This window comes from Coregonus lavaretus (genome assembly GCF_964263955.1).
Source record: "Coregonus lavaretus genome assembly, chromosome: 24".
NCBI lineage: Eukaryota > Metazoa > Chordata > Actinopteri > Salmoniformes > Salmonidae > Coregonus > Coregonus lavaretus.
Window position 1 is genome coordinate 27,177,669 of NC_140011.1, and position 16,107 is coordinate 27,193,775.

The following is a 16,107-nucleotide window of genomic DNA, read 5'->3' on the forward strand; positions in this document are numbered from 1 at the left end:
TACAACTTGATTGGAGTCCACCTGTGGTAAATTAAATTGATTGGAAATGATTTGATTCTCTGGTCTGATGAAACCAAGATTGAACTCTTTGGCCTGAATGCCAAGCGTCACTTCTGGAGAAAACCTGGCACCATCCCTACGACGAAGCATGGTGGTGGCAGCATCATGCTGTGGGGATGTTTTTCAGCGGCAGGGACTGGGAGACTAGTCAGGATCGAGGGAAAGATGAACGGAGCAAAGTACAGAGAGATCATTGATGAAAACCTGCTCCAGAGCACTCAGGACCTCAGACTGGGGCAAAAGTTCACCTTCCAACAGGACAACGACCCTAAGCACACAGCCAAGACAACGCAGGAGTGGCACTCGGCGGTCCCGTTCAATTCGCGGCTGAGCCGTTGTTGCTCCTAGACGTTTCTATTTCACAATAACAGCACTTACAGTTGATTGGGGCAGCTCAAGCAGGGCAGACATTTTTTGAACTGACTTTTTGGAAAGGTGGCATCCTATGATGGTGCCACGTTGAAAGTCACTGAGCTCTTCAGTAAGGCCATTCTACTGCCAATGTTTGTCTATGGAGATTGCATGGCGGTGTGCTCGATTTCATACACTTGTCAGCAACGGCGTTGTTGAAATAGCCGAATCCACTCATTTGAAGGGGTGTCCACATACTTTTGTATATATAGTGTATCAGCATTTGATCAGAAGTTACACCAGGAGCATCATGAGACCGTGAGACATTGCAGAGGTCCTGTGGTACCTGTATGAGGCTGGCCAGCACGCAGCCCGTGTCCTTGCCTGACTTGTTGTGGATCTCAGTGGCTAGTCTGATGATCTGGCCTGGTGTGTATCCCCTCTGGTCACTGCAAGCCTTCAGCATTAAGGTGCCCGTCTTCACCAGGAGGTAGCTGAACTTCTTAGTGGTCACAGCATAACTGGGTTGCTGGGGAGAAGCAGTCATAGGAAGGGTAAAACAACCAGTTCTGAGGGACAGATGAACAGAGCATAGAAACAGAGAAATAAGAGCTGGGGGGAAGACCTCCCGTAATATTTAATTATGGATGAGATAGTGGTTGTACTGCGCTCATCGTGCTGAAATCAAATCCCATAACTATCAAACAAAATAAGGCATGTTCAAATAAGTCAGTCTCTTCAGACATATCTACAGTTCCAGTAGACGGTCTATAGCCAAGTACTATATATATATTTCTAAAGGTAATTCCATTGATATGACTGCATAACAACACAAGTTCAGACAGTGAGACAGTGCTGAGACAGTGGTGACTGGTGGTCTTTACCTCAATGTCGGGCACTTGATTGAGGTTGAGCAGGTTGAGTAGGTAGAAGGGCTTCTGGGACTTGTAGTCCTTGGAGAAGCGAGGTGTATCTATGACTGCTCTGACACGGTAAACAATCTTCCCAAAGGGCCCTTCAAAGGAGGTTGGGGCAGCCACTGAGTTGGGCAGAGACAAACACAGTTATTAGACAGAGCGAGATTGACCACAGAGAGTTTACGATTGTATACTAAATGTAATCTTGGACATAAATAATTAAAGATATCAACTGCTACAGCTACTGCAGCGACATAGACCACAGCTGTTTCATTTCTTTCATAAAGCCTCTACTGTCTGCAGGTGAAATCTATAAAAGAATCTGACCAAAACAGGCTGGCAGTCTAAAATGGTGGCTGGTCAGTGTGTGTGCTTTATCAGAGGAGGGCCAGTCAGTGCTTGGTCTGAGCAGTAGGAGGCAGATAGATCAGGACAGGGGGACAGATACTCAGGGCTCCTAGCAGCGCTGTCACGAAGTGTCTGTGCCTATCTGTCTGATCTTCACAAATCCCCTCCTAACAGGACAGGAGGAGGACAGAGTTTATTTACAGACTCCCGAAAGGACAGTGGATAGAGGAGGAGAGATGGAGGGAAGGAGGATGGATTGGATGGAGAGAGGGAATGGAGAATGGTAGGATGAAGTTTAGTTCAAAAAGAGATAGCGATGAGAGGATGGATCAGTCTCAGAGGAAAACCTTGGAAAACATCTATATCCGCAATCTGAATACATTTACAAATGTCATACTGGGTTATAGAAATGTTCATACTGAATATCCATCCACTGTATTCCGCTCATAAAGCATGACATTCAAATTGGAATGTATTGTGCCAATGTCATGCTTTTAACCAAACACATTATAGGATATTCCTATGAATTGAGTGGCGCAGTGGTCTAAGGCACTGCATCGCTGTGCCACTAGAGATCCTGGTTCGAATCCAGGCTCTGTTGTAGCCGGCCGCGACCGGGAGACCCATGGGGCGGCACACAATTGGCCCAGCGTCGTACAGGGTAGGGGAGGGAATGGCCGGCAGGGATGTAGCTCAGTTGGTAGAGGATGGCGTTTGCAACGCCAGGGTTGTGGGTTCGATTCCCACGGGGGGCCAGTATGAAAAATAAAAAAATAATGTATGCACTCACTAACTGTAAGTCGCTCTGGATAAGAGTGTCTGCTAAATGACTAAAATGTAAATGTAAAATAAATAGATGATGCAATATGGAAGACTTATGAAGGTCAGAGATACATACACAATTCAGTCTCTCAACATTCTCAATTCCATGTAGCCCTTTCCTGCAGGCAAATGACCAAATGGGTGGAATGTTATTAATAGTTTCATAATTAATAAACATTATTTTTTTTAAACTGCAGAAAATCTGGTGTTTCTATGTCAAATGGTTTTGTTATATTTCAGTCTTCTGTGATGAATATAAAGTGTAATATTGGGATGCAAACTACAAATGTAATACATTTCAACTCTATATCTGACATGGTACAGGTGTCTTCCTTTTTTAAGTCCATAACCATATGTGTGAGGTGTATACTTTTTTTTCAAAGTAGATTTATCTAAGACTACCCTGATTTAGCCCACTGCAGTAAAAGGTTAAATAATAATGTCAGCAGCGGGTGCTACACAGGGGAATTGCCTGCTGTCAAAAAGGATTAGTGAGGAGCAGCAGTCTGGGTGCAGAAGGCTTGGCAGAACAGACACAGACAGGCTCCTGGCCAGAGGCAACCCAGCACTAGGCCAGCCAGCCAGCCACATCTCCCTAAGGAAAGAGTGGCAGACTGGCAGTACATACTGGCCAGGACTGGAGGGCACTTGTCTGACTGAGTCTATGGGCCTGATAAAAACCTCTTCTACCACTTCGCTCCTCTTCTCCAGCCTCCTCCACAGAACCAAGGGCTCCTGTTTTTAAGTCTTTACTTGTGTTTAAGTACAATCAACAATCTTCACAGCACGAAAACCAGTTTTAATGTAGCATCCCATTTGGAGGCGCTATAAAATGTGAATTTTAAAGCCTCCCCTGTCAGCCCCTGACCTGACAACCAGCAGGGGGCACTGCCACTGGGCCACGTGGCTCAGATAAGTGCCTGGATGATCCAATCATCAGCTCTGTAATTATCATGTATTCTGTTGCCGTTCGGTAGACAACGGGGGCAGGAGGGAGGTGGAGAGGGGAGGGCAGCAGGGTGAGGGCCGTGGGCCCACCAGGAGCAATTAAACAGTGACAGTGCCACGGGACTAAAGGACTATATATAGACATCCCTCCTCACCCCACCCAGCCCAGACAGAGTGTAGCCTAATAGACAGACAACCACTGCAATGTCTGTGCCCTCACACCTGCATGTACTCGAGTTCACACTCCAGTCAAAAGCATTCTGGCGGAAAACAAGGAATAGCATTCTACATGTCATGTGTTATGACACAAAGGAGTGTCTGTTGGGACATGATATGGTTCTAGGCTACTGGCACTTGTTTGCTCGGCCTTTGTGTTAGTCCTTGGCCAGAGGTGACTAACATGGTCTACTTTGACATATATCACCCACGTAGACAGGAGATGTTGGACTTTGACATATATCACCCATGTAGACAGGAGATGTTGGCTGTTAAGATTAAAGTGCATGTAGCACAAGGGCAGAGACATTAGTGTCATTTCTATATTCACGTTATCAGTGGTTATACCTGAAAACCACAGTCACCAACAACAGTTCAGCTGTACTGTACTGATAAAAAATAATGAGATGGACCTCAGTGTGGTTGACATGGAGGAATGCAGTTCAACATGTTTTCCAGACTTATCCCAAACTTACCTGGAATGAGAAATTGGAAAGGGAAACTGTGCTCGCCAGCTGCCAAGGTACCTGTAAGAGATAGAGATAGAGATAGCTTGGTCAGATAGACAGGCAAAATCACATTTAGACAGACAAGCACAGACACAGAGAGCAATGCAGACCGGTGGCCAGTCTCAGGCCTTGATTCAATCAGATAAAAAATTTACCGGCGATATCTGACACCCGTAGAGATGGTGTTTTGGCGGTGTCCGAGGTGTAACTGCGTTAGAGCTGTCAAATCAGAACTGCTGCTCGTGTGGTCATTGTCACAAAGCCACACCGTCCCACTCGTGTTAGAAGTTCAGAACAGGAAAGTGTAGCTATATAGAAATAATGACTCTCAAAATAAAAATCATTCAACTAAATAGGAGGATTTATATCATCCTAATCGAGGAGTAGATTACATCAATCAATCAATCAATCAAATGTATCAGCAGATAACACAAAGTGCTACACAGAAACCCAGCCTAAAACACGAAACAGCAAGCAACGCAGATGTAAAAGCATTGCAGTGTTTGAACTTGTAAACAAGGCAGCATGGGATTTCTCCTAATGCGACACTATGCAGCCAATGGCAATGTCTGCTTTAGATATAATGCTGGGAGCTGCATGTGGATTTGATAGCTCTAATGCAGTTCCACCTCCGACACCACCAAAACAACCGCTATGCGGGTGTCGACTACCGCAGATCTGATAGAATCTAGCCCTACATTTTCAACAGCTTTCACGATGGTGTACAATAAGGGATTACATTTTTCACTCTGCTTTTCTAGATCAGCCCACTGTGATACTTCAGCACAAAGGTGTGTAAGTACGATGTGTGTATCTATGAACAGCCCAGTGGGCAACCATGGAGACCCCTAGGTGAAGCACCACACCTGCAGGGCTGAGGGCTCACCCACACTATTAGAAAAAAAGGTGATATCTAGAACCAAAAAGGGTTCTTTGCCTGTCCCCATAGGATAACCCTTTGAATAACACCTTTTGGTTCCAGGTAGAACCCTTTTGGTTCCAGGCAGAACACTTTCCACGGAGGGTTCTACATGGAACCCAAGAGTTCTACCTGGAACCAAAACAGGTTCTACCTGGAAACAAAAAGGGTGATACTATGGCCGCAGAAACCTTTTGGATCCCTTTTTTTTTTTAAGAGTGTACTTTCCCACTGTGTGAAGTTTATGTGATAAACCGACAGCATTGTTCAACTAAAGTTCCACAGACATCGTTTTACTTCTGATAATACTCAACAACTTCAGTTTGTGAAAGTTTTGTGAGAATACACTCATATTTCAGACTAATGTGGCTTTAACAGGACATTGTGCCAACGGAGGTGATAAACCAAGAGATAGTGTAGGTTTCATAATATAGAAAACTTTGTAGACATTAAAGCCTCTCTGGCAATTCTTTCCCCCATAAGATAACAGTCCAAATAAAATTGTTCAGATAGCAGCGTTTGTTCACTGCATCAAGATATCAATGTGTTTTCCGTTTGTCTCCATTTCCTAAAAGGGGAAGTGCTCAGGCATTTCCATGTGTTCATTTGCATCACTTGTTTACTGTTAGAGGAAGCATCTCTTTGTAAGAAAAGGCAAGGGTGTCACGCTCTGAAAGCAACTCTGCAGGTGCCTCATGTAGTAGCCAAATTCTTCCACCTTCTCTCGCTCTCTCTTTCTCTCACTCAGCTCTGTAGAGAACAAGTCTCCACATGCCGCTGAGAGAAAGTACAGTACAGGGAAACTTCAAAAGAGATTATGGGGCTGTATTTCAAATGAGCTCTAGGTGAGAGACAGAGTCGTCTACTGCATTTCAAGACTGTCGAAAAGGCTTACAGCTTTCTAGCAATGCAACAATATAGAGCAGCGACATATTCTTTCTAAAGTTGTATTATAAAGATATTTCCACCCCCAGTTTGGTACAGTTTGTGCATATATTATGACTACATTTTGTTCGGGCACACAACATTTTTTCTCAAGGGCCAGCTGAAGTTCAGAAGCCGAAGTCTACGCCCCTTCGTCCGTGATCGGTCAACTGTAGGGGTGATGTGAGTTTCTGCTTCTTGTCGATTCAGCCCGAAACTCAGTGTGGATTCAACATGGCGAACGACAACTTCGAGCATTGATTGACCAAGGAGGTACAAAAGTACCTTCACCAGTACGATTCTAGTCATGCATTATATAAAGACCAGCATGCAAATGCCAATTCAGGAGGGAGATTGCGGAGACGCTGGGGTCCAACCCTACCACTTGCACAGCCACCAGTGAATGGAGACAGCACCTGGTTTTGTTCTCTGCACCTCAGCACAGCCTGTTCACCGGCTCCAAGCACTACCTCTATCCCCAGTACTGACTGGTGATCGGCTCCCAGCCCATCTCCCGCACTGAGTTGCAGTGCAGAATCAGAAACAATCTCCATGCAGGACCTGGGAAGCACTATTCCGGGCCAACCTCCAAGACCTACTCCACTGGCTTGCTCCTCAGCGATGCCACAGAGCAGCAGTAGTAGCAGGTGTGTGAGAAGAAGGGAGAAAAGAGCTGCAGACTCAGTCCTTGACACATCACTTACGAAGGCATTGCAAATGATTGAAGCCATATCTCAAGATCTGGAGATAGTCATACCCCGAGCATGTCTTGTTCGCAACAAACGCATCCCAACAAGAAGCAATTCATTATCATTCATACAAGTATCCTCCAATCCAATTTGAGATAATTTCCTTTTTGTTCCAGTTTTCGATACTACTGTTGTCCATTCAGAACATTCGTCTTCACCAACTTTGCTTGACGCGCTGCTTGATCCGAACTGTTCATCCACTTCTGCCATCTTCCCTCCCAGTCAAGTGCCTTCTTCTGCTTCTGTGGGTTTTATGGCAGACTACATCCAAGTTGTATTGCCGCCACCAACTGGACAGTTAAAAATAAATAAATAATAATAATAATAATAATAATAATAGTATAATAGTAATAATAATAGTGATTCTAACAATCCACCCTAATAAAAATAGTACATTGCCTAAACACACAAAACTCACATCTCTTCCTTCTTTTAGTTCTCCATATCTTCCTTCTCAGGCTCTAGGACCTGAGAAGGTGGTACTGCTTTTGCTCATATTCCATGTAACTCCTTTGCTGTGAAATCTTTCAGCCCCAGGAACCGCTCCACCACAAACACAATGATTTCAATCTTCCTAGATCTTTTCTCCACCTTCGCAGTGCCATTTATCACCATTGTGATAAAGGCCACAAAGTCCACCCTTTTAACCTTTAAAATGTCAGGATCCTCTTGGTGCAAGACAACCCCTGCAGCCTGCAGTGAAGACCTATTCACTACCATGGACTCTTCTGGTGCAACATTCAAACCCTCAACCCTTTTCACAGCTTCTGCATATGAAATGCTCTGTACAACCCTGACTTTGGCCACCTCATTCTCTTTTCCCTTGTGGGGCATTCAGAAGACGTGGCTTCATGATTCCCACTGCAATTACAACATGTCACATTTTCTTCAATTTTATAACACATAATATGATATTTTCCACATCTTGTACATCTCGGCTTCTCCCTTCTGCAAACACTTTCTACATGACCAAAACCTTTACAATGTTCACACTGCATTGTTCTTGGGATAAATGCTCTAACTCTGTAGTTAATATACCCTAACCGCACTTCATTAGGGAGAGACTCCATTTAAAAAAACAAAAGAACAGATAAACTCTTCACTTTTTCCCGATTCACCACTCGATTCATCCGACGTGCTTCAATCACTCCAGGAATATTTTTCATCTCTTCCAAATCAACTTCCCACGAAACGCCAGATATAACCACTTTGAGGGGTGCCCTGTTCCGAAGAGACACACACAACACTTCAAAAGTATCAAATCGATTAAGACACAACCAGTGGTGTAAAGTACTTAAGTAAAAATCCTTTAAAGTACTACTTCAGTAGTTATTTGGGGGTATCTGTACTTTACTTTACTATTTATATGTTTGACTACTTTTACTTTACTACATTCCTAAAGAAAATAATGTACCTTTTACTCCATACATTTTCCCTGACACCCAAAAGTACTCGTTACATTTTGAATACCTAGCAGGACTGGAAAATGGTCCAATTCACACACTTATCAAGAGAACATCCCTGGTCATCCCTACTGCCTCTGATCTGGCGGACTCACTAAACACAAATGCTTCGTTTGTAAATTATGTCTGAGTGTTGGAGTGTGCCCCTGGCTATCTGTAAATAAAAAAACAAGAAAATCGTGCCATCTGGTTTGTTTAATATAAGGAATTTGAAATGATTTATACTTTTACTTTTGATACTTAAGTATATTTTAGAAATTACATTTACTTTTGATACTTAAGTATATTTAAAACCAAATACTTTTAGACTTTTACTCAAGTAGTATTTTACTGGGTGACTTTCACTTTTACTTGAGTAATTTTCTATTAAGGTATCTTTACTTTTACTCAAGTATGACAATTGGGTACTTTTTCCACCACTGGACACAACGCACGTTCCTTCTGATCCGCAGAATCACAAAAAAAATCAACACAAGCCCACCCCTCGTGATCCTCACAGCCTTCACTTTACCCAGCACTCTCTCCACCAATTTGGATAACTCAAATGGTTTCTTCAAGATTGGTTCTCTGCTCAGCTGCTCCTTATTAACAAACCGTACTCCTACTAGATACGAAGGGGCATTCTCATCACTGTACCCTACTTTGCTCCGTTTCCCATTCTTTTGAACAATACTCCAGTTATCCTTGATTCTACTGCCATTGTATTCAGATTCCACTTCATCATCCGCTTCCGCCATCTTCCCATTCCCAGTTGAGTGTGTTATTACTTCGTTGTTTGGCCGTAGATGGCTATTACCAGCTCATCGCCCTCTACTGTCGCGGGGTAAAATTGCCGCTTTCCCCCCTTTTTTCAGTTTTTCAAGCTAACGTCTTTTTAGGGAGCATGCAAACACACAGCCGAACTGAATCATGCATATAAAAGGCTAAAATGCTGTCCATGATGGTGTAGTGCACATAAAAATACATTTTGCAGTTAAATTCCCATGTACCAAATAAAAAATACAAGTTAAATGGGTTTCAATCACATTTTCAACTCTACTGATGATTTTCTCACCAAAATGTTTTGCCTTATATAAATAGTAGCCAACAGCGCGAAGATACAGAACTGTATATGAGCGCTGTTGGCTAGAGAGCACCTATAGCCTACATTATGAGATTATTATGGACAGAAGAGCGAGATTATTTTCATTTGCCAAACGCAACCTTGCATCGATGATCATGTCACCAGAATAAAACACTCAATATTTAATGGAAAGGAACATCAAGCTCATCACCTTGCACTTTCATCACCCTGAAAAGATCATCATAGTTTATTTCATCTGTAGCCTAATAGACTGCATGCTTTCCCGACTTAGTGGGAGGACCACACAACATGGCATCGCGTGACTTCATGTTTACTTCCATATGATGGTTATTATATCAATATTTGCACATAAAAGCATTTCCACTGACATTTGTCGTATAATTCATTTTACCGACACAAAAAGATTCCACCTTGTCTAGCAAATTTTGTTTTGTCAACATTTTGAAAGTTTACTGAAAGATGTTTCCATCAGGCCTGTGGTGACATGTTTTATCCAACATGTACTTTACTGGCATAAAAATGTTGGATGGAAACCTGGTTACAGAGTCACTTGTTATTCGTTCCCACAAACCCAAAGCCAGCGATAGGCCTTTTAGACTCTTTTACAGGAAATATGCACTGATGAACTGACTACTAGGAAAGAGATGAGATGCAAACACCTCTTCACAGCTTGGCTAAAGATGACACTGACAGCTTACCGCAGTCACACACACACACATCACCCTACCATCTGCAGGATATCTCTGAGGGTCACTGAACATGAACAAAAATAACAGAGTATGGGAAGCTACGCTGCTTCATCCCCGTAACCCTGGCATACCACATTATCAGTCAGCCATAGTGGTCACGCATGTCCCCTTGTGTGGTTGGCCACCACTGACTCCCTCCCTGTCTCAGTGTTCCTGCGTCGCATAGCCTAGAGGCAGAGGAGCCCATTGTTGGAGGAAAATTGGGATATGAAAACAACACTGAGATTGAGAGGAGGATGTGAAATTAATTATTTATGACTCTCCAGTTTTGGTATGTGTGTGTGTGTGTGTGTGTGTGTCAGAGGTGTTGGGATAGTTAAGAGCGGTAAATTACACAAACCCATCCAGTGATCATTCTAATAATTTATTGGGATGTTTACGTGATGGATGTGTGGTATAGGATCGGCACACACATTGGCATTCTACAAAGAGAATTGTATAAATCTCCTCATATACAATTAAATGAAAACAAAAAAGATGTCACTCTTAAAAGGACCTCCAACATATTTGTATGCATGCATGCTAGAACGTCTACAATCACCCTAAATGCTTGTGCTTGGGTTTGTGCATGTCTCTGCCTATTTGTATGTCCTTGGATTCCAACTGCTTTCAGCTCACTGAAAAGGTTGTTCTTTGATCTAAGAATAGTCTTGATTTCACATGCTTTTGTGAGGCTAAATTACATCAAAAAGATTAAATCAGCTCTATAGTCTGTAATTTTGAGCAGCAAAGAATTCAAGTCCATCTAATTAAATTCCCCTTAACTAATCCAATGGATTGACAGAACATTACAACCACTAACTAGGACATAAACAGACAGGCATGGAACTGATCTGTCGTTACAAAACTGAGTGTTAATGAGACAGTAATTAATATTGACTGCAGTAATATGGCCAATCCAATCTGACGAGATTCATATTTGCAATTCACAATCTGTGATCACACCAGCTTCAATAAAGACTGAAAAATAAATACCTGTTTGATCGTTTCACACTCACACTCTCACATACACTACAAGGCAAACAGTATGTGGACACCCCTTCAAATTAGTGGATTCGGCTATTTCAGCTACACCCGTTGCGGACAGGTGTATAAAATCGAGCTCACAGCCACGCAATCTCCATAGACAAACATTGGCAGTAGAATGGCCTTACTGATGAGCTCAGTGACTTTCAACGTGGCACCGCCATAGGATGCCACCTTTCCAACAAGTCAGTTTGTAAAATGTCTGCCCTGCTAGAGCTGCCCCGGTCAACTGTAAGTGCTGTTAAAGTGGAAACGTCTAGGAGCAACAACGGCTCAGCTGCGAAGTGGTAGGCCACACAAGCTCACAGAACGGGACCGCTGAGTGCTGAAGTGCGCAGCGCATAAAAATCGTCTTTCCTCGGTTGCAACACTCACTACCAAGTTCCAAACTGCCCCTGGAAGCAACGTCAGCACAATAACTGTTCATTGGGAGCTTCATGAAATGGGTTTCCATAGCCGAGCAGCCACACACAAGCCTAAGATCACCATGCGCAAAGCCAAGCGTCCGCTGGAGTGGTGTAAAGCTCGCCGCTATTGGACTCTGGAGCAGTGGAAACGCGTTCTCTGGAATGATGAATCACGCTTCACCATCTGGCAGTCCGACGGACAAATCTGGGTTTGGCGGATGCCAGGAGAATACTACCTGCACCAATGCATAGTGCCAACTGTAAAGTTTGGTGCAGGAGGAATAATGGTCTGGGGCTGTTTTTAATGGTTCGGGCTAGGCCCCTTAGTTCCAGTGAAGGGAAATCTTAACGCTACAGCATATAATCAAATCAAATCAAACTTTATTTGACACATGCGCAGAATACAACAGGTGTAGACCTTACCATGAAATGCTTACTGTAAATAGAAGCTGTTAAGGAGCCTTTTGGTATCGCTTGGCGCTCTGGTACCGCTTGGCGCTCCGGTACCGCTTGCTGTGCGGTAGCAGAGAGAACAGTCTATGATTTGGGTGACTGGAGTCGTTGACCATTTTTTTGCCTTTCCTCTGACACTGCCTAGTATATAGGTCCTGGATGGCAGAAAGCTTGGCCCCAGTGATGTACTGGGCCGTACGGACTACCCTCTGTAGCACCTAACGGTCAGATGCCGAGCAGTTGCCATACCAGGCGGTGATGCAACTGGTCAGGATTCTCTCGATGGTGCAACTGTATAACTTTTTGAGGATCTGGGGACCCATGCCAAATCTTTTCAGTCTCCTGAGGGGGAAAAGGTGTTATCGTGCCCTCTTCACGACTGTCTTGGTGTGTTTGGACCATGATAGTTTGTTGGTGATGTGGACACCAAGGAACTTGAAACTCTCGTCCCACTCCACTACAGCCCCATCGATGTTAATGGGGGCCTGTTTGGACCTCCTTTTCCTGTAGTCCACGATCAGCTCCTTTGTCTTGCTCACAATGAGGGAGGGGTTGTTGTCCTGGCACCTCCCTATAGGCTGTCTCATCGTTGTCTGTGATTAGGCCTACCACTGTTGTGTCGTCAGCAAACTTAATGAGGGAGTTGGAGTCGTGTTTGGCCACGCAGTCGTGGGTCAACAGGGAGTACAGGAGGGGACTAAGCGCACACCCCTGAGGGGCCCCAGTGTTGAGGTTCAGCGTGGCAGAGGTGTTGTTGCCTACCCTTACCACCTGGGGGCGGCCCGTCAGGAAGTCTAGGATCCAGTTGCAGAAGGAGGTGTTTAGTCCCAGGGTCCTTAGTTTAGTGATGAGCTTTGTGGGCACTATGGTGTTGAACGCTGAGCTGTAGTCAATGAACAGCATTCTGACATAGGTGTACTTTTTGTCCAGGTGGGAAAGGGCAGTGTGGAGTGCGATTGAGATTGCGTCATCTGTAGATCTGTTGGGGCGATATGCGAATTGGAGTGGGTCTAGGGTATCTGGGATGATGCTGTTGATGTGAGCCATGACCAGCCTTTCAAAGCACTTCATGGCTACCGACGTGAGTGCTACGGGGCGGTAATCATTTAGGCAGGTTACCTTCGCTTCCTTGGGCACAGGGACTATGGTGGTCTGCTTGAAACATGTAGGTATTACCGACTCGGTCAGGGAGATGTTGAAAATGTCAGTGAAGACACTTGCCAGTTGGTCCATGCATGCTTTGAGTACATGTCCTGGTAATCCGTCTGGCCCCGCAGCTTTGTGAATGTTGACCTATTTAAAGGTCTTGCTCACATCGGCTACCGAGAGTGTTATCACACAGTCGTCCGGAACAGCTGATGCTCTCATGCATGCTTCCATGTTGCTTGCCTCGAAGCGAGCATAAAAGGCATTTAGCTCGTCTGGTAGGCTCGCGTCACTGGGCAGCTCGCGGCTGGGTTTCCCTTTGTAGTCCGTAATAGTTTTCAAGCCCTGCCACATCCGACGAGCGTCAGAGCCGGTGTAGTAGGATTACATTTTAATCCTGTATTGACGCTTTGCCTGTTTGATGGTTCATCTGAGGGCGTAGCGGTATTTCTTATAAGCGTCCTGATTAGTGTCCCGCTCCTTGAAAGCGGCAGCTCTAGCCTTTAGCTCGATGCGGATGTTGCCTGTAATCCATGGCTTCTGGTTGGGATATGTACGTACGGTCACTGTGGGGACGATGTCGTCGATGCACTTATTGATGAAGCCGATGACTGAGGTGGTATACTCCTCAATGCCATTGGATGAATCCTGGAACATATTCCAGTCTGTGCTAGAAAAACAGTCCTGTAGCATAGCATCCGCATCATCTGACCACTTCCGTATTGAGTGAGTCACTGATACTTCCTGCTTTAGTTTTTGCTTGTAAGCGGGAATCAGGAGGATAGAATTATGGTCAGATTTGCCAAATGGAGGGCGAGGGAGAGCTTTGTATGTGTCTCTGTGTGTGGAGTAAAGGTGGTCTAGAGTTTCTTTTCCTCTGGTTGCACATGTGACATGCTGGTAGAAATTAGGTCAAACGGATTTAAGTTTGCCTGCATTAAAGTCCCGGGCCACTAGGAGTGCCGTTTCTGGATGAGCATTTTCTTGTTTGCTTATGGCCTTATAAAGCTCGTTGAGTGCGGTCTTAGTGGCAGCATCGGTTTGTGGTGGTAAATAGATGGCTACGAATAATATAGATGAGAACTCTCTTGGTAGATAGTGTGGTCTACAGCTTATCATAAGGTACTCTACCTCAGGCGAGCAATACCTCGAGACTTCTTTAATATTCGACATCGTGCACCAGCTGTTATTGACAAATAGACACACACCCCCGCCCCTCGTCTTACCAGACGTAGCTTCTCTGGGCCAATTGTGCGCCGCCCCATGGGTCTCCCGGTCGCGGCCGGCTACGACAGAGCCTGGATTCGAACCAGGATCTCTAGTGGCACAGAAAGCACTGCGATGCAATGTCTTTGACCACTGCGCCACTCGGGAGACTTGACTGGCCTGCACAGAGCGCTGACCTCAACCCCATCAAACACCTTTGGGATGAATTGGAACACCGACTGCGAGCCAGGCCTAATCGCCCAACATCAGTGCCCGACCTCACTAATGCTCTTGTGGCTGAATGGAAGCAAGTCCCCGCAGCAATGTTCCAACATCTAGTGGAAAGCCTTCCCAGAAGAGTGGAGGCTGTTATAGCAGCAAAGGGGGGACCAACTCCATATAAATGCCCATGATTTTGGAATGAGATGTTTGACGAGCAGGTGTTCACATACTTTTGGCCATGTAGTGTATATGACGATACCCCATCCCACATTCACAACACGAGGGGCATTTCTCTAAATGTTTGTGGTAAGACGGCTTAGTCGGTTGTTGGAGCAAAGTGCTTGCAACACCAAATTTATGGGTTAATGAATCAGTATGGATATTGAATATATGAACATACAAGGAAAGACTATGGAGTATACTGTAAATGTAGAGAGGAAGAATGAAGACAGAGTTGAATAGACTGCTCTCTGGTAACACCTCCCAGCTCTGTGAAAAAACACTGTGCCTATAGGTGAGAGAGATTGAGTTAAACATTAAGCAACATAGTGGTGGTGTATTAACATAAGCAGCAGTCTTTTTTTGGTGCAGTCCGGACCGGCCTTGATTTCAACGTCTAAGGACATGGATTTATACATGTACTATGCTGTACTGTGCTGTTCAAACAATATTATAACCGCGATCGATAAAAGACAGTACTGTGCAGCCGTCTTCATCAACCTGGCCAAGGCTTTCGATCTGTCAATCACAGTATTCTTATTGGCAGACTAAATAGCCTTGGTTTCTCAAATGACTGCCTCGCCTGGTTCACCAACTACTTCTCAGATAGAGTTCAATGTGTCAAATCAGAGGGCCTGTTGTCTGGACCTCTGGCAGTCTCTATGGGGGTGCCACAGGGTTAAATTCTCGGGCCGACTATATTCTCTGTGTATATCAATGATGTCGCTCTTGCTGCTGGTGACTCTCAGATCCACCTCTACGCAGACAACACCATTTTGTATACATCTGGTCCTTCATTGGACACTGTATTAACAAACCTCCAAACGAGTTTCAATGCCATACAACACTCCTTCCGTAGCCTCCAACTGCTCTTAAACGCTATTAAAACTAAATGCATGCTCTTCAATCGAATGCTGCTTGCACCCGCCCGCCTGACTAGAATCACTACTCTCGGTGGGTCTGACTTAGAATATGTGGACAACTACAAATACCTAGGTGTCTGATTAGACCGTAAACTCTCCTTCCAGACACACATTAAGCATCTCCAATCCAAAGTTAAATCTAGAATCGGCTTCCTATTTCGCAACAAAGCCTCCTTCACTCATGCTGCCAAACATGCCCTCGTAAAATAGCCTCCAACACTCTACTCAGCAAATTGGATGTAGTCTATCACAGTGCCATCCGTTTTGTCACCAAAGCCCCATATACTACCCACCATTGTGACCTGTACGCTCTCGTTGGCTGGCCCTCACTACATATTAGTCGCCAAACCCACTGGCTCCAGGTCATCTATAAATCACTGCTAGGCAAATCCCCGCCTTATCTTAGCTCATTGGTCACCATAGCAACACCCACCCGTAGTATGCGC

The 16,107-nt window shown here is 44.7% G+C and overlaps 1 protein-coding gene across 1 annotated transcript in view; it reads right to left on the reverse strand.

Moving 5' to 3' along the window:
* Window positions 1–16,107, reverse strand: part of arrdc1b (arrestin domain containing 1b) — an 83,829-nt gene that overhangs the window by 4,435 nt on the left and 63,287 nt on the right. Inside the window, exons 3-5 of the mRNA XM_084140201.1 lie at window positions 4,139–4,189; window positions 1,296–1,450; window positions 758–940 (exon numbers count right to left, since the gene is read on the reverse strand). Of these exons, the coding sequence (XP_083996327.1) occupies window positions 758–940; window positions 1,296–1,450; window positions 4,139–4,189 (389 nt within the window). The remainder of the gene's footprint in view (window positions 1–757; window positions 941–1,295; window positions 1,451–4,138; window positions 4,190–16,107) is intronic.